Raw genomic sequence first — 22151 nt, 5'->3', positions numbered from 1 at the left:
GTGTTAAAGAGATGAAAATGAGCCAATAAATAGCCATTTCTGGGTGATTTTCTTTCAATATCATCAAGGCAAAATTTGAATATTCGATTGAGGGTGGGTGAAAGAAAATTTATTTATTTTTTTCTTGTGGATCTTGTCGCGATCTTCAGGTGGTTTGGGCGGTTGTACATTGATGGATAAACGAGGGATTGATATTGGGGACTGTGTGCAGGTGTGGTTGAACAGGAGCGGGAGAGATGTGGGACAGGGAATTGAAAATGATGGCAATAATTCTTTCAACGATCCGCTTTTGGGTTGTTTCGGGTTTTTTTTTTCATTTTTGAGGATCTTCCACCAATTCTCTTTGCATCTCTTCATCACCGCAGGTAGGATAGTTGTGTTTAAAGGTTCCTCGTTTCATTCATTTCCTTTGTTGAAGTGTGGTTTGAGGGCATAAGAGAGGGAATATATTTACGAAGGGAAACCCAAAAGGGGGCATCAAAGAAGAGGGATCAGCAATTTCCGGCTCTTATGGACAAAACCAGGCAACACACAGACACACAATCTATTGCAAGAGATCGTGAGAGGTAAAAATTAATCAATATTTTATGGCAATTTTTATCTTGCTTCCTCATAATTTGATGGCATTAAAAAATAACCAAAAAGACGCGATTTAATTAATTGCATCGTGATGAGCGCTCCAAAGTACCTCTTTGTTGGGTGATTTTGGGCGATGTTGTGTTGTTTGTTGCTGCGATGTGGAGATGAATTGAAGATCAAACACCCACTCTTTTGGCACTCTGATGACTTTTGCGTAGGTGAAGCGAGTTGGGAAAATTAAAGCCAAACGAGCATGCAAATGTTTTGTCAGATAATTCAGTAATCCTCTCAATAGTTTTTTTTTGTCCCACATTGAGGGGATTACTGTTTAGAAGAAGAAGTAAAAAAAATCATCTACCTGGTTTTCTTTGTTACTTTCCTTTCTGTGAGCACCTTCTCTTGGTAGTGTCCACCTTGTCCAAATGATCGATATGGTCTCTCTTTTCTTTCACCCATAAGCACTTCCGGCGTTGACAAAATTCAAAGGGGGAATTTCTCGTCTTCACTGCCCGAGAAATCAACAATTTATTTTTTAGTTGGCTTGAGAAGGTGCTTCTTCATCTACGCTGCTGTGCCATGAATACCAAATGAATGGTGTGTCTCAAATTACTCCAAACAGTGATTGTTCTTAAGCGAGAAAACATTCTGATCACACAGTCGTGAAATAACTGTCTTAATACCTTCATTGGGTACGACATCTTCTTCAATTTTTTTGGTGGATTCCTCCTTTTTGGCTTCTTGGTAATTTGACTGCGCTTCTTTCCGCGGGGCATTTTCATCACACACCACGATCACATCAGAATGTTGAGAAAGATTGCTGGGAATTTTCTCTTTTCTCCACAATATTGATTAAAAAATTCCACAAAAAATTCATTCAAAATATTTGTCTTGATTTTTTTCTTGCAACAACCTGAGTATTTAATTAAGCAATAAAATATTTGCGATCGCATACATTTTATTAAGCAATGATCAATGTCGTTTTGGGGGGTCTTTTGCGATATCTTTGCTAATAGAAAGTTATTTATTTTACATTTATAACATTACCTACAAAGATCGCAAGCAGATTTGATAGGAGATGATTGACGAGGAAAAAGATATTGTGGAAAGTTAATAATAATTCACTATCAATTTAAAAATCATTTAAGAAATTAAAATATGTAAATTGAAACTAATCTCATTTTATCTTAATGATTTAATTTAAAATCATTTACGTTTGCTTGAATATTAATAGCGAATTACCGGGAGCTTTATTAAAGGAGCTGTTGTAGACAATAAAGTAGTTTTCCTTGATTCTAGAACATTTTAAAATCCTCTTCTTGTGTTCTTTATTCTCTTTAAAACACTAGAAGAAATATTTAAATTTCTCTAAGACTTTTCGGGTCCTTTAACAATCCTTCAGCATCTTAAATATTGCTTAAATCCTTTTAGAACTTCAAAAATTCTTCCAAGAAATGCTTTCAAAAAAATTTTCTCATGATTTGCTCCAAAATTCAATACACATCACCTCGATCGTTCAAGAACCCCAAGAAAAAAAAACTTCGAAAAGAACCGAAAGCCCTAATTTGGCAATATATACCTATTTCTTCATTCTCTTCTCACCGGGAATTAATTTAAAATTCCAAACATGTCGTCAATTTTCACACAACTCAATAATAAATCAATCAACTGATGTGTGCGCATTTTGTGAATTTATTTAAATGAATTAAAAACCAACGCAAGTACAAGACAATCCTTCAATTGTTTGCAGATTAGGGGGGAAACCACGAAAGCCCATCGCTAAGAAGAAAGATTTTTTGTGTGTGTTGATGGTGAGATCGTGAAAATGGAGGGATTTTCATCGTGGCTCTAATAAGAAGAAGATTTCTTTTAGAAGCATTTATTTCTTAAGCCCACACGCGTGTAAGAAATTCTAATATGGTGACACAGAACTCTTCTTCGTGGAATTTTGTGGTGGTTGATCCTCTAATCGGAGTCTCTTTGAGGCCTTTTGTGGGGGGAAAATTGGAAATGTTTTGCCGTGTGTTTACTGTGGGGCGGACAATAGAAAAGTTGGCAGGAGAAAAAAAACATCCGGAGGAAAGAGATAATTTTATGAAGTGCGACGAATTGAAGTTCGAAATTGCTTAATCACATAATAAAGCACCTGAATGATGATGAGACTGTCGATGGAGTTTGAGAATATGTCGGTTGGAGCTTCCCTGCCTCAATAAGAAGTCTTTACATGGGGAGAGAACAATCGCAGGAAGACATTAAACGCGCCGGTGGTAATTTCACATGATGATGTTCTGCGTCAGTGAGATCAAATAATAACGTTTGAGAGCATCTCTCACTCTGACACAGACATTCTACGCGATATGTTGGGTGTGAGATGAAAAATTTCAGCTGCAGAAGTTTCTCAAATGCAGGCATCGCTTCTTCCTTTTTTCTGTCTTACTTTTGGGCCTTTTGAGGCAATGGCCAAAAGACGCGGTGATTGAATTTTGTCAATTTTATCCATCAATGGGGAATTTTTTGTACACTTCACAGAGTGGCCTAAGTGAACTGCTTATTTGGAAAGTAATTATTAAAATTGATCACTTACAATTAATAATATTATTGCTATTTTTATTTAACTAAAAGATTGTTTTTTAAACAACTTAATATAAATTTTTTGAAAGAAAAATTTCAAAAGATTTTATTTTAAAGAAGTGCCAAACAAATTTTCTGTTTTTCTTTAACAAAAGAATTGTATAAGGAGCATGTTTTATGGGTTTTAAAACAAATATTTCTTGATTTTTTCAAAAGTTATTCTAGGGCTGAATGCTGGAGCTTTTGCAGAATGTTTTTCATTCTCTACAAGGTATTGTCTAACAGATTAACTTCAATAAAACTGAATAAACTCTTTTGGGTGTAAAATTATAAAATTCATACCCTTATTACTTTTAAAATTAATTCTCTCAATTGACAAGTAAAGAGACGACCGTGGACAATAAATGGGTTACTTAAAGATCGGATTTTTGATAAAGCTCGTTTAAATAAATTTTATTAAAGGTCGACGTTTTGGACTATTTAAATCCTTCCTATGCCCTAAGGAAGAACTTAAATAGTCCGAAACGTTGGCCTTTAATAAAATTAAGTTAAATGAGCTTCAGGCCGAAAATCCGATCTTTAAGAAACCCATTCTCTCAATTGATACCATTACTCCCAAAATAATTTGTTTTCTTACTTCATTTAATAAAACAGCCCCATTGGCACACCCTGTATTTGGGAGCAGCGGAAATAAGTTGCTTTATATTTTCCCTTTGTCTCTTTGCACAATATTTAACGTCGAAAGACGGTGGGCAGACACTGGTGCACAAGTGAACTCACGCTGTACCATCCCAGAGAGGAAATGACTTTTAAATGTTGTGTTTTCTGGGATGCAAAAAAGAATGGCGAGAAAATAAAACAACAAAAAAAATGGGGAGCAGTAAAAAGAATTTGGCCGTCTGGCATGAAGAAAATTTTTGCGCACAAAACACCCAAAAAAAAATAATGGAAGGTGATCGAGGGTAATAAATTTTTGGTCAGTGGACGCGCACAGAAGCAATTTATATTGCGGGTAAAGTGGAGATGCAGGCTGGTGTGTGGAATTTAAATTAAAGCAAGATGCGCCTCGGGGCCATATAGATGGGGAATTTTTCATGCCAAATTTATTAATTATGCAAATTTTTCACCATTCTCGCATTGGTCCAAGTCAAAGGAGTTAAAGCCACATACTCATTGTGAAATTTTTTGCTATTATATCCGTTGAGGAAATTTAAAAAAAAATAAAATAAAAGGATTCTTGTATACAAAAGACAAATGATGGGGTGGTGGTAGTACACGGAGGGATTGTTGGTGGAACGTTCAGCAATGGGAGACATCAGGAAGGGATCGTCCTTTGCACTTATTCTTCCAGCCAGACCAACCGAGGAATCCATGACGATCGTACATGAGCCTTGCGCATCGAATATCATCCGAAATGTCATCATTGAGGAAATCCTCGCACTTCATGTTGCATTCTCCCGCCTTTCTGCCCTTTCTGCACCAATCTTTGCTGTTAATCTGCAAAAAAAATAGATTCCATTTTAATTTCCCTCCGCTAAATCAATAAATCGCCCGCCAATAAGCCGCACCTGGAAGAGTCCATAGCTTGTTGTGAGGTTTGGATGTTGAGTCACCTTTGTTGTGCTTCTGCCACTTTCATTTTCAATGAGACAGACCCCTGTGTGAAGAAAAAAGCCGGAGGAAGTGACAAATGATTGCATTAGAGGCAAAATATTAAATTGTATATGATAACAAGCTCTGTGGCACAATTTATGGAGCTTCTCATGCAATTTAGCTAAATTGCTTATAAAACTTTATTCGCTACAATGTTTTTGGATCAACATTTAACTCCCACTAATGATTGCCAAATTGCTTGATTTCTTCTTGTTAAATTCATCTTATCGAATTAATCTTCAGGCGAATAATTCTATTTTTTTATTTAGAGAATTTTTTCTCTCTTTAGCCCATAAAAAAAAGTCTTAAATGGCAAAATAAAAGTGATAAATATCCACATTTTACAGTTTGTCAACTTCGAACAACCCAAAATGTTTATACGCATGTGAATGAATTATTTTGGAAGCCAGCAGTGGGGGCTTTTTTCTATTCATTTCTTTTGAGTTCTCTCGATCGCGTAAAAAGTGGTTATATAATTAATTTATAGGCAATGTTACACACACAAAAAATCTCGCGAGTGATTCCCCAAGTCAAATGGGAGGAGAGTCGTCGTAAAAGATCTCTAATGATATTAGTTTTTAAAGACTTTTTAATATCCCTGGAAATGTGTGTAAATCACATTCCCGGTGATCTTGACAGAGAGATCGCGGAGATCATCAAAAAATTCTATAAACCCAAAAACGTGTGCTCTCAGGAACGTACCAGTGGGGGTGGATTAAGGAGTAAGATACTTAATTTCAATTTAAAAATTTAAAACATAAAAAATAAAAACTTTACGTCTATCGTCTTACATAAGTTTTATCTTTACAATAAGAAGAAAGTTCCAATGAAATAATTTTTAAAAAGAATTATTTATTAATGATTAAAGAAATTAATAGATTAAATAATTTTCTTCTCTTGATAAACTAATTGCTGTAAAAAATCTCTCTAGAGTATTTTCAAAGATTTCTATTACAGCACGAGGATAAAATTTCTAAAACGCAAGAAAAGATTAAATAATGCCAAAGACAAGGCCTGATAAACAATAAATTGATTAACAAGAAGTTTATAATGTTGGGAATTTCCAACAAAAGATTTAGAATTTCTCCTAAAATAACCCAAGAATGATAAACTTTTATCTCAAAATTAAAATGAGGTAAAAGGGAATTGTGATAAAGAAATCTAATGATTCATTTAGCTTCATTTTTCAATTCTAAAAAAAAAAGAAAATTAATTTTCTCTGAAGAAAAAAGATGTAAAATTTTAAAGGCTTTAAAAAGAAACTATATAAGTTTTTCCTAATGAGGTAGAATCGGTAGAATTTAGGTGGTAATAACTGGAAAAAATCACCTTGAATTTATTTGTTTGCTCACTTTGTATTCAAGTTAATTTTTATCTTCGTTTCTTTAGTTTTTTTCCTTAACAAAGAACTTCAAAACTATTTGCCAAAATTGTGAAATAGTCTTAAAAATCTTCCATTTCTAACAATAAATGGAAATGAGATTTTTCAGATTTCTTTGCAATGAATTTTCTTTCTTTTTTTTTTGGTTTCACTAACCATCAAGCTTTTCTGGAATTTCTCAATGATTTTCTCGTATTTCTAAATTTTCCAACAACCCCCTTTTGTTCAGAATTATAGCCCCTTTTAGAACATTCTTAAACAACCAACTCCTTCAATTTTTCATCCACCCCCATAAATCTCTATATAAAAAAAATTTCAAAAGAATTTAAGAAAGATTTAACAAAAAGAGGAGAAAAACTTACAATTTGAGATGAAACTCCGTGGAAATTTGTGACGGGCCAGCTCTTTAGCCAATTGACATCGTGTGAAAATTTTCCCCGAAACAGTTGTAAAGAGGAGTGCGGCAAAGATTGCAAGGCAGGTGATCTTCAGCACATTTAATCGCATATTTGTTCCTGGGGCAGATGACTCACAGATGTGTCGCAGTTTTGTGTCTTTCAAAGTAACAAACGACAAAAAAAATAACACGAAATGAGGAAAAACACACACTGGGCCTTTTTTATCTTATCAATAAGCACAAAAAGAAAAAAATCTCTCTAAGATGAGTCAAGAAAATCCCGCACGGATTAGGGATGTTGTGGCGTGTCTCTGCGTAACCGTCCGTTCGCGTTCAGTTGTTCGAAGGAACTGCTGAATTGGGCTGCGTTGCGTTCTATAAATTTAATATAAATACTATAATATTCCTGGTGTGATGTAGAAAACAAATATATTTTCACACTTATTTGCCCCAGCACCGTCTCATTCTCACACGCTCAGCAGCCCCCATTGCATGAAGAATAAGATGAATTGACTGGGAAGCGGTGGGCACATGGAGCGCACACACATCGTCACACAACATGATCATCTCGTCAACTTTAGTGGCGATTTTATTAAGTTAAAACCATATTTCTTCTCTCCTAACAACAATATTAATATTAATGTGTTGGGGCAATGCGAAAGCTTGTTTCAACATTCAACTTCTTTTTTCGCAGAATCAATTCCTTCACAGCAGTGGAGTGCTAAATTATTTAAATTTGCAGATCGCCGTTTGTTTGCGAAGAGCAGCAAAAATTCATACTGTTTGCTTCCTCGTGTTTTCATTTTGCATTTTATTGTGCAGCCTGTGTGTGTTTCTTATGTTGATAACGCAGCTCTTTTGATATTTCTATCTTTTTGTTAGAGGCTGTGTGGCCGCACAGAAAGAAAATCAAATAAATTAAAAGAGAAACCGATCTTTGGGCAGCTTCAGTACCCTGAAGAAGCTTCAAATTGAATCGAAAAGTCGACGTATTAATGAAGTAAAAAAGAAAAACAGAAAAAAATTAGAATTAAACGAATTTAGATTATTTATTAAATTATTTTTAGTACTTTGCTCTTTTTTCTTTTATTTTTCATTTGCAACAAAATGGGATCGTTAAAAGGCGACAAATTCCTTTTATAGGTTTTCTAATGTCTATTAAAAGACTTAATTTAATCGAAGTTTGATTTTTTCCCATTTTTAATTTAATTTAGAACCATAATTCATTCTCTAGAGTTTCTGCAATTGTAACCACATTACCAAACAGACTGTTTACCATCCGTTTGAGATGTTTTGTGCATTTTTCTTTGCCACACATTTCGCAGAATTCATCACTTGTCCATCAATGGGAGACTCATTCATTTCTTCTTTTTTTTTTCACGCAATTCCCGATTGAGGAACAATCACGGAGTGTTCCGCATTTTGCGTTCTGTGGTTAATCAGGGATGAAAAGCGCGATGGTCAGTGTTGGAAAACGGTGCGCGCAAGATCTTTTGTGTTCTCTTAATTCCAAATTGGCTGGATTAATGTTCGAACAAACAACAATGATCCACCAATGGGCAAAGTCAGCTTTTTTGCAGCAACATAAAATCGCAACAAGAGTCCCCAATTGATTTTTTTCCTCTCGCGATCAGTGTGATCGTAAAAGGAAGTTTAAAGAGTTTTTTTTTAATCAATGGCTCAGACGTAGAACCAGTTGTGGGTACATTAAAAAAAATTCTGTTGTTTTTTTTTTGTTAGAGGAAAAGTTCTACAGAATAAGAATATTTGGCATTAATGAGGTCAATTGGAGGGTAAAGAATATATTCGTTAATATTTCTGAAGTTTTAATTTAGTTTATATATTTTTTAATTAGAATGATTAGAATTCGTTTTATTTAAAGAATTTTATTGTGAATTCTTTAAAAAAAAAGGTCGATTTTAGAGATTATTAGTTCGAACAGCAAAAGACTCATTTGAACAAAAAAAAATTTATTTCAAAAGCAATACATTTTAACAATCCTTAAGACCTCAAGATCTTGTAAGACCTTTGAAAGAATTTTCTATGCTCCTTAAGCCTAGAATTTATTACCAATATTTGGTTATTTTTCAAGCTCCTTTCAAGCCAGTCTATTGAATCCACTTTACGGTGGAAAGTTTTGCAATGAAAATGATCGCTCTTGATCCCTCCAATCTCCGTGATATCTTGCCGGGGGGCAGCAGGGAGTCTCTGGAAGCAATTCTGCGTATGGTGTGTGTTGCAATATTGTTCTCTCTGGGTTTGGGAAAATTACTGGGATTGATTGGATGCAAGTTGTGATGGCGCACGATGATGAAATTAGAAGCGGATGCTTTATTTGGGGCACGATTCCGGCGCACTCCAGGCTGATTGTGTTGGATTGAGTGAGGCGGGGGGGGGGGCAGCTTACGTGATGGCATGAGATGCGTCTCCAAGAGACAGAGCTACTACGCGACCTTATTGTTCCTTAATTGGGCGTAATTTAATTTCAACATCTTTCCCCAGATTGCTGTTGCTGCCACTTGTACTCCTTGAGGCAGGCCCATTGGGTGGGGATGTGGAGGAACGAAAGATGGACGACTGTGTGCTCGGGGGATGCATCCAGGCGCCGGTGATGATTTCTGCGGAATCGGTGGAACCCCCACCGAGCGATGGGGCGAAGTTTGTCAATAAGGCCGATAACAGGAAGCGGAAAGTCGAACGGAAGTCCATTGTGATTGAACCCGAAAACTTGGGGCAGGACTGGAAGTGCCCAAATATTACGCGGAATCGCAATCTTGAGTGTGGATGCGACATGCCGCATACGCTGAGATGCAGCGGAGACATCCACGGGCTAGAGCTCATTGCCCAGGGATTGAGGGAAGCAGAATATGCGGTCTCCCTGCTGGACTGCACCCTCAAGAATGTTACCTTTCTCAGTGATGCGCGTATCTTTGAGAATGTCTCCCTCCATGGGCTCGTCATCTCATCCGGAGAGATTAAACGCGTCCACAGATCAGCCTTTGTGGGCCTCAGGACACCCCTGCAGGCTCTCGGGCTGCCCAATAATGCTCTTATGGGTGTCCCATGGAACTCCCTGTCACCCCTTGTGGCCCTCGATCGTCTAGATTTGTCCAATAATCGCATTAAAGCCCTCGGAGCAGCAGATTTCAGCACCCTGCAGCGTCTCACGTACCTGGAATTGAGTGACAATCAAATCTCCAGCATCTCCCAGCGAACATTCACCCCCCTGAAGCGCCTGGTAACGCTCAAAGTCAATGGGAATCGCCTTGGGGACTTCCCATCGAGCATTCAGGCAATTGGGCAGTGTCTCAACCTCCGGGAATTGGATCTCAAGTCCAACAGCATCAAGGGACCTCTAACGAAGAAACTCCTGCCGGGACTCTCGCAGTTGGAAGCACTAAATCTCGACAAGAATGTCCTCACCAGTGTCCACAATGCAGCTCTTGAAGGTAAAGATTTACTTATTAAGGAAAAATCCTTCGAGGAATATTTTTCAATTTTGTTCTCCTTTAAATAGGCTTCCCTCGGCTCATCACGCTGTCCATGAGACACAATCAAATCGACGTACTGCAGGATCATGCCTTTTTGGGATTGAACTCCTTGCAAGTTCTCGATTTGGGTTACAATGGCATTGTTGCCATTTCCGGAGCCTCCCTGTTGCATCTCAAACGTCTGGTGGTGCTCGATATGACGCACAATTTCCTACGTGCTCTCACAGCGGATCTCACAGCACCCCTGCCGGCTCTCAAGGAGCTCCGTCTCGATGGGAATGACATCTCAATTGTGGCCAAGAATGCCATGGATGCGAGTGAATTGCACAGTTTGTCCCTCCTGGACAATCCACTTTCATGCGACTGTACGCTGAAACCCTTTGCCGAATGGCTGGGCAGGAGTGTCTCAATTCCAGCTCATGATCTCCTGGGGGCTGTTTGTGCCACTCCACCAGCACTCGAGGGAGCTCCTCTACTCCAAGTTCCCGTCGAATCACTCAGCTGTGAAGCCAGTGATGGGGATTTTGACAATGCCAACGTGCTGGATCAGCTGGAAACGCTCTCAAATACCACTTCCACCCACATCAGGGACTATAGCGATGTGGTGAGTAGCAAAGGGGAGTTCTTCTTGAGAGATTTTTATGTGACTCACTGTTGGTTTCTTTTGGGGATTTCAGATAACTCTCAGGGAACTAAAACTCCAGCCTGACTACAGCTTATCGCTCACTTGGAATATTCTCGTCACAGAGTACACATGTGATGCAATCTTCGTGTACAAGGAGACAAATATCCATGAGATCCTACTGGATCATTCACCGGTATGGGAATTTTTGTTAAAAGCATTAAAAAATCCTTTCAGAAAATTCCCGGAATTGATAAATTAAAAATTTCTTCCTCAAAATAATTTTTAAATAAAATTCTTCTTCACTTACCTTCTTCCCATTGCGCAGATCCACTGTGAACCTCTTGCAGCCACGGACGGGAGCATAGTTGTGGTGAATTTGGGCGACAGCTCAACGCTGACTATTGGCGACAGCTACCGCTTCTGCCTTGTCCTGCTGAAGAAGGGCCAAACGGAGCTTGTGGTTGGATGCTCCAACATCACCCGCTTAATGCCAACGACGCCCCAACCCACGGATATCTCCACCTTTGATCGCGTCACCGCTGTCGAGGAGCTTCTAGTGCCGCGTCTCACCTCCGTGGAAGAGGCAAACGGAACAGGAGCAGCGGAAGCAAAGACACTCGTTGAGAATCAAACAGTGGCCTTCTTCAATAACGTCCACATCAACAAGAGCTTCCTTCCCGGCCTGGCGCTTGGTGTACTCATCATGAGCGTTCTCGTACTCATCTGGGGCGCCACGAAGCTCAAGCAGAGTCGCCACGCCCCCACTGTGGCCACATGCTACACAGCCTCAGGGAATGGTGTTGCCGGTAGCTGCCAGGATGCTGAGAATCACAACAATCGCTACTTCAAGCTCCAAGCCACAACGAGCTTATGAGGAGCACCACGTCTGTGTAAATAGCGCCCCCAAATTTTCGTTTTTGTAGATATTCCCGCGCGAATGTTGAATCCTAACCAAGTCAGTGTGCCATAATTGAATGATGAGACACCACCCTCAATTTTTACCACCCCCTTCTACCCATGTGTGCGTGTGTGTGTGGGTGATTAGTACCTAAGATTAGACAGATATTTATTGTGTAAAAGAATTTTAAAATAAAATCAAACAGAAGAAGAAACATTCCCAAAACCAGCATCAACCCTAACCAGAGAAACCAAACAAGGTTCTTTTGTATATAAAGAAAATAATCCCTTTAATTGAAAAGTTATATCACAAAACAAAGTATTAAATAATTTTTTTATAATATATAGATACATTTTTTCATTCTTCTTTTTTTTTCGTTAAACTAATTGAGAAGATACAAAAATATTCCTTAAAAATAAGAAGCTAATTCGAGAAAAAGGTCTTTCTCTATCTACATACTCGTCCTGAATTTGCCCCAAGGGGGGAAGAATCGCACGTTGAGGTGTACGTACAAGAAACAAACGTTCAAAAATTCTTTGGAAGTCATCTGAATTTTATTTTATCACCTAAAACATCTTTAAAAAAAAACTATTCTAAGGTAAGTTGTAGAAATTTTATTTTCAGGTTTTATTTTTATTTAAAAAATTTAAGAAGATTTTTTTTTTGGCAGAAATTTCAATATTTGAACTTAAAGGACTTTATGCAGATTTTTTCATGATTTTGTTTAGAGTTAGTATTGAAAATTTCAAAAATTATTAAAGATCTTTTTTTATCTCCAATTAGAGCTATAAAAATCTGCAAAAGCCGCTTCGTTTGTCATGAAAATACAAACTTAACCATAATCTAGATAATTTCTTTAAATATTTATCTCACAGTCTTATGAATAAATTAATCTTATTCAAAAATATGTATATACCTATATATATATCCTTTTCAAATCTTTTATTATTTCTATTTCATTTCAAAATTTCATTCTTCAATTTTTAACGTTTGGATGACTTGAAAAATATTGAAAATCTTTTTAAAATGAGAAAATTAATTTGAAAAGAAAAAACTTTATATTTTAACATTTTAACCAAGATTAATCAATTACCTATGCGATATTTAGAAGTTTAAAACGTTAAGAGAACATATAGAAATTCATAAAACTTTAATTTCATAAAACTCAAAAAAAAAATTCAGTTAGAGAATTTACGATTTTTTTGAACAAATAATTTAATTTTTCTTAAAAAAAGAAAGTTTTTATTTTGCAAAGTTTGACTTAAAAAATACTCTAAAAATACATTTTTATTCAACATTTCCATTATCGAAGCATTTCGGTTCGTTTTTATGGACCTAATTACTTTTAAAATTCTTTAAAAAATATTTCTCATTTATTTAATAAGAAAATCTAAGAAATTACTAAAATTATTTATTTTTAAAAAATGTAAAAATTCTACAAGAGCACCAGAGAATTTTTCTCTTTTTTTTGGAAACCTTCACCATTCCCTTTCCCATTGATGTATAAAAAATCCTACATTTACCAAAACTTTTATTTTAAGTAAATATATTTTCCTCCTAATTAAAAGCTTTTTCTTTAAACTCATTCGATTTATTTTTGGAATAATTTCCCAATCTATGATGACTTCTCGAAGGAATACATTTTCTTTTATACAAATTTCTTTTTAATTAAAGAAAAATATCTTTGTAAAAAAATAGTAAAAATCGTACACCATGATATGCGACTCACCTTTCCCTTGATTCTTCTTTTAGGGGGCGCAAATTCACAGGAACTCAATTCACAGTCTCGGTCGTGTACAGAAAAACCCGTCAAAAAGTGGCAGGAAGAGTGAAGAGTTGAACGAAAAGTTACTCTCAGCTCCAATTTGCTTTAGTAGTATTCACTATTAATGTCAAATTTAGGGCTGTGCATCTCAATGAAGGTCTCCAAGTGCTTTGGCACCATCTCTTCGAACTCAATCTTGCTACGCGCTACCCTTTGGGCAGCCAAGCAAGCCAGCTTCATCTCACGCACCTCGTACGAACGCACAATGTTCTGAACGGCTTCTGCACGAAAATTCCGCAGATTTAGCACTTAGAATTGGGGCAAAAAAAAAAAGAAATTTCAAAACTTACTGATCTGTGTGGATTGACGTGGCGTGAATCCTTGATCATTGACCGCATCCACGTGTGCTCCAGCCCGAATTAGGCGATTGAGAACGTATTCCAGTGTGACGATCACATGCCTTGGAGGAGGATCCTTAATCTGTGTGAAAAGTTTTATTTTTATCGGAAATTTCATAAATTTGCCCTGGTCTCCCCTAAATATTTTTTCTATTAAGAATACTAAAATTTATAGAAGACTGGTGCTAATAAAGTTAGGAAAGTGTTAAGAATAAAAATTGAAGAAATCATTCTTATGAAAAATCTTCCGTACAATAATATTTTGTGAGATTTTGATTAATTTTTGACATTTCTATTCTAAAGTTTGAAGTTTTGACGTTTCTTTTTAACGCGCGATTTTGTTTCTAACATTTGACGTGTCTTACCTAATTAGTTGGTATACCACAATCGTGGCATACCAAGTATTGTAATCGTCGGAAAAACCGACTACCTCAGATCGGGCTCAAACTTGGTATGAGCACGTTTCAGACAACCCACATTCCAAAAATGGTGGTGGAAAATTTTTGATCCGGCCGGCCTGCCGTCCTGCCGTCCTGCCGTCCGGGACTCTAAACTTTGCCTTATATCTCGAGAACGGTGAGAGATAGAGCCTTCAGGTTTGAAGTTTTCTATAGAAATGTGGGTGTAAAATTTCATTTTTTTGCATTTTCAAAATCCAAGATGGCCGCCATCCGCCATTTTGAAATACTGTCAACCAGTTTCCTTATAGCTAGAGGTCTGAAACTTTAGTATGTTGTAGTGCTCAGTGAGATGTTTTCATCGATAACTCATACTTCAAAATCGGTCAAGCGGTTAAGCAAATATGGCGGTCTAAAGCAAAAAGTGTTTTTTCGATATAACTCGAGAACGGCTTGACCGATTTTGACCGTCTTGGTATCAAATGAAAGGTTTCAAGAAGCTCTACAACTGTCTAAAACATTCCTAGTTCCAAAAATATCCGCAAGAGGCGCTAAAATCAAAAACAAAAATTGCCTAACTTTAAAGGGCAATATCTCTGAATCCCCATCATCGATTTCTTTTAAATTTTGATATGTTGTAGCCTAAGTCAATATCTTTCACCAGTCCGAAAATGAAGAAAATCTATGTCGCCGTTTAGAAGATATAGCCATTTGAAAAATTCTTGAATTTGAAAAGTTGTAAGAGCCATATCTCCTGAACCGCTTGCCCGATTTTGCTCATCTTGGTATTAAATTAAAGGTTTTGCAATTCTCTACAACTTTCTAGAACATCAGAAACCTCTAGAACCATTTCTTGAGGACAAAAAGTGCAAAAAACTGTTTTGGTGAAACAAAAAACCGCCATTTTTGTTCTAGATGTGACTTTGAAAATTATTGAAATTTATGTCAATTTATAGCCTATTTTAATACCTTTCCAAAACTAGTCAAGAATTTTCTATAGGTCTTATAGAACTTCAGATATGAGCATTTTTATCTTTCATATTGATGAATTTCATAAAAAAAATCAACTTTGCCTACTAATCCTACTTACAAATTAAATTACAACACCATCCGCGTTGTGGTATACCAACTCTAATAACTGGATTTAATTTTGTTTTTAAATATTTAACGTTTCTTATTAAAAGTTTGTAATTCTTTCTTGTTTCACATTTCTTTTCTAACGTTTGAGGCATTTCATGTAACTTTTTTTTTTAAATTTACGATGTCTATTTGGCAGATTATTAGTTGGTGTTCCACTTCGTGGCCAACACCAAGTATTGTAATCGTCGGAAAAACCGACCACCTCAGATCGGGCTCAAACTTGGTATGAGCACGTTTTAGACATCCCACATTACGAAAATGGTGGTGGAAAATTTTTGATCCGGCCGGCCTGCCGGCCGGCCTGCCGGTGGTCCAAACTTTGCCTTATATCTCGAGAACAGTAACAGATAGAGACTTCGAGTTTGAAGTTTTCTATAGAAATGTGGGTGTAAAATTTCATTTTTTCGCATTTTCAAAATCCAAGATGGCCGCCGTCCGCCATTTTAAAACAACGTCAACCACTTCCCTTATAGCTAGAGATCTGAAATTCTAGTATGTTGTAGAGCTCAGTGAGACGTCTTCATCAACAATTCATACTTGACAATCGGTCAAGCGGTTTAGCAAATATGGCGGTCTAAAGCAAAAAGTGTTTTTTCAATATAACTTGAGAACGGCTTGACCGATTTTGACCATCTTGGTATCAAATGAAAGGTTTCAAGAAGCCCTACAACTGTCTAGAACATTCCAAGTTCCAAAAACATTCGCAAGAGGCGCTAAAATCAAAAACAAAAATTGCCTAACTTTAAGGGGCAATATCTCCGAACATCTGTTATAGATTTCCTTTAAATTTTGATATGTTGTGGCCTGACTCAATATCTGTCACCAGTCCGAAAATGAAGAAAATCTATGTCGCCGTTTAGAAGATATGACCATTTGAAAAATTCTTGCATTTGAAAAGTTCTAAGAGCCATATCTCTTGAACCGCTTGTCCGATTTTGCTCAATTTGGTATCAAATTAAAGGTTTTGTAATTATCTACAACTTTCTAGAACATCAGAAACCTCTAGAACCATTCTTTCAGAACGAAAAATGCGAAAAACTCTTTTTGTGAAACAAATATCCTCCATTTTGTGTTCTAGAGGTGACCTTGAAAATCATTGAGATATATGTCAAATTATAGCTTATTTCAAGACCTTTCCAAAACTAGTCAAGAAATTTCTGTAGGTGTTATAGAACTAGAGATATGACCATTTTTATGCATCAAATTGCTGAATTTCACAAAAAAATCAACTTTGCCTACTAATATTGCTCACAAATAGTATTACAACGCATAAACAAACTTCTACACGTTGTGGGACACCAACTCTTATAACTGGACGCGTTATGATTGACTTTCCTTTTGCAATCCTTTCTGATGTTTCACATTGTTTGCAATAATCTTTGATAGTTCATTTTAAACATTTGACGTTCAGCGTTCGAGAAATCTTTGACATTTCTTATTGAACGTTTATTGTCTCATTTCAAATTTTTGATGTTTTTTTCCTAATGCTTTTCATTTCTGATTAAATGTTTGACATTGATTCTCCAACGTTTCAATTTTTCCTAATGTTTCACCTTTCTAATAATTGACAGTTCATTTCAAACGTTTGACATTTGCTATTTAATAATTGATGTTTTTTTTATTTAGTGTTTAACGTTTCTTTTCGAACGTTTAGCGTCAAAATTTGAGTTTCCTCTTGTAACGTTAGAAATCTTTTCTTATGTTTTACGTTGTTTGTCAAATGTTTGACAGTTCAATTCTAATATTTGACATTTCTTATTAAATATTTGACGTTTCTTATTAAGTGTTTAAATTTCTTTTGACGTTTCATTGTTTTAACGTTTAAGGTCTTTTAAAACGTTTGATAACCTTTATCAATTTTTTTCATAATATTTTTAGAAATATTTCTTTATGAATTATTCTAAAAAACAATTCCAAACTGCCTTAACTTTAAGGATTTTAAACACCCAAATACTTCCTCTTGCTACTCCATTGTTTAACCCCAGTTTCCCCTATTGTATATTTAAAAAAAAAATCTTCTTACCCTGTTTACGAGAACGTGTAGCGTATTGTTTCCATCAAAGTCCACATCATTGGGATTTGCTCCACAATGAAGCAGGAGCTTCACTGTATCCGGGCATGGGAAGCTGAAGAAAACGTGCATGATAGGACGCCTTAGTTTGCATGTTACAGAGATTATAAAATACAATTTATTTCATTCTTTAAAGCTAAAATGAAAATGATTCATGAGCAAATTTTTATCTTTCTTCTTCTGCCAATCGATGACCCCATTTGGCCATTAATTCGCTGATCTCTTTGCAAAAATAGCCCACAAGGTTGATTTTTGCATAATTTCCCCGTGTCATAGCCAATCTTGCATAATCCACTCACGTCTTAATTTTAATTTAGTTTTGTGTCTTTAAATGATAAATAAAATAGATTTTTTTTTGCATTGAAACTCACCCTAAAAGATCTCTCGTACGGAATTCATCCAGTGGCAGGGCTGCATTGCAGGCTAAATGAAGAATTGTTTGCCCATCACGAAGCCTCATATGGAGGAAGACAACTTCCTTCACGAGCTTATAGATTTGCTTGAGATCTTCCGGATCGACGGGTTTACGGCTCTTCATGAGCTTTGTAATGAGACAAATGATGTAAAGTGTTGAGATTATGTTGGAATCCACCTCTTCAATCATCTCCTCACTGCCCTCCTTCACTGTAATTGCATTCATCTTCTTTGTCGTACGTGCCATTTCAACCACACACGAACTGAGGATTGTGATGAGCTGCAAATGGGAGGAATATTCAGCAAAAAGAAGATAGAGGACAACGAAAATTCCGGATACATACACTAGGAAGTCTCAAGGGGTAGCGTATTGTGAACATTTGCGCAAAAAGTTGGGCAAAGCGCTGAAGATCTCTCGCCACCGGGTAACCATTACTCTGGCGCAGGAAGAGCGCATGATGCCAGAGATTCTCACACCTATCGAAACGTCCATGATCAGCACACACAGCTCCATGATAGACCACCGGGGACACCAAATCCGGGAATTTTCTCCCCAGAATACGCTCCCGGACAGCCAGAGCTTCCATATAGATGGAATTTGCATTGTGCCGGATGGCCTGCATTTCAGCCACAGTCTGACACTCCACCCAGTTGTCATAGGCCGCAATTGGGGGCTCCAGTGTCTTCCGCAGCACTGTATCCGGATCATCATGGCGCATCTCCATGGCTGCCATGAGGTATGTATGTGCCTTTGGCAAACTCTGGGCATCCTTCTCATTGGCCGCCACTGAAGCACCCAGCAATTCCAGCGCTTCAATCTTCTCGGGCTTTGTCATCAAGTCCGGGAACTCCAGGAAGACACTCACAGTGGTACTGTGTGCTCGTTCAGCAGCCAAAAGAACGGGCGTTAAATCTAAAGGAAAATTCAAATCATAAAGATCTCAGCAACTTGAAGTTGATAACGGTTTGATAAGTTCCCGGAAAGTGCTATAAGTGGCTGAAAGTTGTGTAGTGATCCTGCCCATTACATCTGGAAGTTTCTAATGGATATTAAGAACGTGCTTTTTAATACTCGGCTGATCCTTGATGTCATCTTCAGGTCAAAATCTGAGTTTATAAAAACGCTTCAAGCAATTGCAAAGACAACTTTCAAAATAAACAGATTTTGACACCTTAATGAAATCAAGCATCAGCCGAGTGTTGAAAAGGAAGTTCGTAAGATCCCTTAGAAACTTCCTGATACAATGGGAAGGATGACTATTCAACTTCCAGCCACTTATGACACTTTCCGGGAAGCATATCAAACACATCATGCTCAAATCTTTTTTTTTACGTGCACCGCAGTGACTATCACGATTGAGCCATTTGCGAGCTCTTTGAGAAAATCGGAAGTTGGGAAAATCACAAAGAAAACAGCTAAAGAAAATTCAAATTATGCGTTTTATAAACATAAATCTATGCTGTCTTTCTTCAATACAAAATAAACACAACATTCCACACACAGCTTCAAGGGACATTGCGGCCCAAAATAGAAAACATAGCGGCTTCAGTGCCAAAGTTATTAAAAATCATGAGTGTCAAGAACATTATTTCTAATCTCCGCGTGAGATTTCATCAATAAATCAAAGAAATATTCAGACGATGAAGAAACCTTCTGCGCGCTGTGATTGTGCGGAAAAGAAAATCAGGCTAATCGCGAAAAAAAAATTAAAATTAGCCGAATTAGTAAATCCTCAGAATCTTCTGAGATTTTTCTTCTTTGAGCATCTCTCTCTCTGCATGATGCCATACAGACCAATTATAAACTAACCCGTCAGTCGCGTGACTCACGCAGTTTAGCGGGCGTCGGTGGGGAATTTGTGGGATTTTTCCGTGGCGCGCAAAACGTGCGAATTACGGGGTCAATGTGGGGGGAATTTGTATGCTTTTGTGTGTCCTCACCGTAATCATTCTTCGTAATAATGGCCCCACGACTGAGGAGAAGCTCACAGATCTCCATGTGACCACTTTCAGCGGCGTAGTGGAGTGCTGTGGCGCCACAGCGTGCTTGGGTGTTGATGTCCATGCCCTCCTTCATGAGAAATTCCACCTGCAACATAAAATACCCACATTTGAGCCACGTTATTGAGCTCCCGTTTACTCCATCTTCACACAAACTCCTCCTTACCACATCGAGATGCCCGCGATGGGCGGCAATCATCAAGCAGGTGTTGTTGTAGATGTTGGGCAGGTCAATTTGAGCCCCATGCGCCATCAGATACTTCACAATATCCATGCGCCCTGGAAAAGTCCCGGAAAATCCCATCGGGAAGACAAATAAATCAATTCAATGATTCAACAACCGCACAAAATCCTCCTGCAACTCACCCAGATAGCATGCAGCCCTCACTGGAGTTGAATGCGACTTTGTCCAGTGATTGACATCCGCTCCTGCCCTCACGAGCACCTTTACGCATTCCAAATGCCCTAAAAATTCAACCCAAAGATTCACAAAGAATTCCCTGAATTTCTAGCACAAGAAGAAAAAGCCTCGTCATTGTGCGAGGATTCCGAATTCTTTATCCTAAAATATACTTTCTTTGTGCAGGAAATGGGAGGAAAAAGCAACAGCTGAGACACTGCCGGCAGAATTTATTTTCACATCAAATTCCTTTTTGCACAATGTTAAAATGTTTTCTCATCCACATTTGGGGGCAAAAATTTATGCGAAACACGCCAAAAGATCAACTTTTGCACCTTATTAATTATCCTTTGTGTCACAACACAGAGGCAGATGGGAAGATTGATGCGCTGAAAATTGCCTCTTGGAAAATTCTTGGTCAAAAGAGCGCGCGTTTAATGACCTCTTAATGTAATTTTAAGTGATTTTTCAATTAAATTTAAAATTTCAACTAAAATTCATTTAAGATTTCCCGGAATTACAAGTTGAAAATAGGTGAAGAAAATTCATTTTCTGTCCCTAACTTTAATAAACCAACTGTAGTTTTTTTTTGCGCTCTCAAATTTTCTTTCTCAATGCAAAAAAAAAAAAAACAGAACTTTCCCCTCTTTATTCAAAAATCTTTTAAATTAATACGACAAAACGGCTTTATCTCTTAGCTTGTGGTACTCACCAGCTCCTGCGGCACACCAGAGCGCCGTGACGCCCTCAATGAGTGTCCCATCGTAGTTGAGAGGGCACTCATTTTCCAAATCAGGCTTGAAGCGTTCCAGGAGCATCTTCAGCACACAAGCATGCCCATGGTAGGCTGCCACCATGAAGGGGCTCAGTGTCTTGGGCTCTCCTGCATCGCCACCCTGCACAGAAGAAGGAAAAACAAAAAGTCTCAAATATGACCCCACTGATGGACTCTCAGGAATTCCACGCAAGCCATCTCTCTATTCTTAGTCCCAGAGAGATAGAGAGACATTTGCAGGATGCTTCCGGGCACACCATGTCGGTCAGTTGAGGGCATTGACGTCGCGTGGGAACAACGTGTGTGTACGTGAGTGGGAATTTCGGTGTCAAGGTCACTTCCTTGTGCTTCTGCGCATCCCGTGTGCACGATCTTTGTCCATTTGGGCTTCACGCCGTACACGACACACCAGACAATGGGGCCTGTGTGGCGTCGTGGGGAGAAATAACTAAAAATAGGCAAGCGGCGCAATTTGTGGACAAAGGCGCGTGGCTTGAACGCGGGCATGATGAGTACAAAGACACGGGGGCTCTCCTGTCCGGAAGCTCTGTTAGCAGAGAATTTGCACGCAATCGCCAATAATTGCGTTTCATGCAACTAAAAATAATGCAGAAGGTCACAGAAGGGATGCGTCTCTGCGCATTTGCCACACTCTGGCTGGACCTGGAGGGTGACCAAGGAAACACACAAACACTCTCTCTCTCTCTCTCCTAGTTCCAGGAATAACCTATTCCCAGGGGCATGGAGAAATTCCCAGGGATGATTGCATCACACACATACGGAACACACCTGATTGATGATGATATTCCGCATCTCAGCTGGATGAATCCTCTGGAGATGCCCATAGAGGAGAATATTCATGCCATCCTTGGCGGATTGGTAGACAATTTCCCGGAGATAGTCATTTGGGATTGAGATCTGGTACTTCTTCCCCATACTCCCATCCTTTGTCAAACCATGAATTACGAGAGTACTGAGATTCTCCTCAATCTCCTCCGTGTCCTCCGTATCTGGATCCCCCTGATTAATCTCCAGCTTCACACGAAATCAATTGACAAGTCTTTATTTCACAGGAAAACTCGCTTTTCGCAGAAAGCACCAAAAAGTTTTTTACTTCTTTTCACTTCAGCAGTTCGCGAAAAACTGAATTGCTGAACACTGAAATGACGTTTCGCGCAAAACAAAAAACATATGATA

At 37.9% G+C, this 22151-nt stretch overlaps 4 protein-coding genes across 5 annotated transcripts in view; 1 reads left to right on the top strand and 3 right to left on the bottom strand.

Annotated features, from left to right (window-relative positions):
- The window catches only part of LOC129793172 (uncharacterized), a 17853-nt gene extending 5901 nt beyond the window's left edge, over positions 1-11952 (top strand). Inside the window, exons 2-5 of the mRNA XM_055832928.1 lie at positions 9081-10027; positions 10096-10673; positions 10747-10887; positions 11020-11952. Coding sequence (XP_055688903.1) covers positions 9081-10027; positions 10096-10673; positions 10747-10887; positions 11020-11568 — 2215 coding nt within the window. The 3' untranslated portion in view covers positions 11569-11952. The remainder of the gene's footprint in view (positions 1-9080; positions 10028-10095; positions 10674-10746; positions 10888-11019) is intronic.
- The window catches only part of LOC129793173 (uncharacterized), a 1136769-nt gene that overhangs the window by 917712 nt on the left and 196906 nt on the right, over positions 1-22151 (bottom strand). The gene's annotated exons all lie outside the window — the stretch shown is intronic.
- On the bottom strand, positions 4236-6968 carry LOC129793252 (lysozyme c-1). Its single transcript, XM_055833082.1, has 3 exons — positions 6544-6968; positions 4716-4804; positions 4236-4644 (listed from the first exon to the last, which is right to left on the bottom strand). Exons 1-3 carry the CDS (start codon positions 6686-6688, stop codon positions 4447-4449), a joined length of 432 nt encoding a protein of 143 aa, XP_055689057.1. The 5' UTR covers positions 6689-6968; the 3' UTR covers positions 4236-4446.
- Positions 11853-22109, bottom strand: LOC129793177 (protein fem-1 homolog B). Of its 2 annotated transcripts, none has more exons than XM_055832970.1 (10): positions 21744-22109; positions 20892-21075; positions 20146-20244; positions 19946-20058; positions 19720-19867; positions 18123-18691; positions 17736-18058; positions 17317-17446; positions 13708-13837; positions 11853-13638 (listed from the first exon to the last, which is right to left on the bottom strand). In XM_055832970.1, the coding sequence occupies exons 1-10, from the start codon at positions 21888-21890 to the stop codon at positions 13463-13465; spliced, it is 2019 nt and encodes a 672-aa protein (XP_055688945.1). In that variant the 5' UTR covers positions 21891-22109; the 3' UTR covers positions 11853-13462. The 2 variants fall into 2 exon arrangements, with proteins under 2 accessions (XP_055688945.1, XP_055688946.1); XM_055832971.1 differs by having other exon boundaries at positions 17317-17419.

This window comes from Lutzomyia longipalpis, chromosome 3 (genome assembly GCF_024334085.1).
Source record: "Lutzomyia longipalpis isolate SR_M1_2022 chromosome 3, ASM2433408v1".
NCBI classification, from domain to species: domain Eukaryota; kingdom Metazoa; phylum Arthropoda; class Insecta; order Diptera; family Psychodidae; genus Lutzomyia; species Lutzomyia longipalpis.
Note: the sequence above shows the minus strand (reverse complement) of the source record. Positions and strands in the feature narration are given on the sequence as shown.

Excerpts from the sequence above, each read along its gene's own strand:
- LOC129793177 (XM_055832970.1), bottom strand. The coding sequence starts at position 21,890 with ATGGGGAAGAAGTACCAGATCTCAATCCCAAATGACTATCTCCGGGAA. Across the intron at positions 21,076-21,743 it reads GGAATATCATCATCAATCAG|GGTGGCGATGCAGGAGAGCC; the intron begins GTGTGTTCCGTA and ends TCTTCTGTGCAG. Across the intron at positions 13,838-17,316 it reads TACACGTTCTCGTAAACAGG|ATTAAGGATCCTCCTCCAAG; the intron begins GTAAGAAGATTT and ends CTTTTCACACAG.
- LOC129793252 (XM_055833082.1), bottom strand. The coding sequence starts at position 6,688 with ATGCGATTAAATGTGCTGAAGATCACCTGCCTTGCAATCTTTGCCGCA. Across the intron at positions 4,805-6,543 it reads ACGGAGTTTCATCTCAAATT|GGGTCTGTCTCATTGAAAAT; the intron begins GTAAGTTTTTCT and ends TTCTTCACACAG. Across the intron at positions 4,645-4,715 it reads CAAGCTATGGACTCTTCCAG|ATTAACAGCAAAGATTGGTG; the intron begins GTGCGGCTTATT and ends TTTTTTTTGCAG.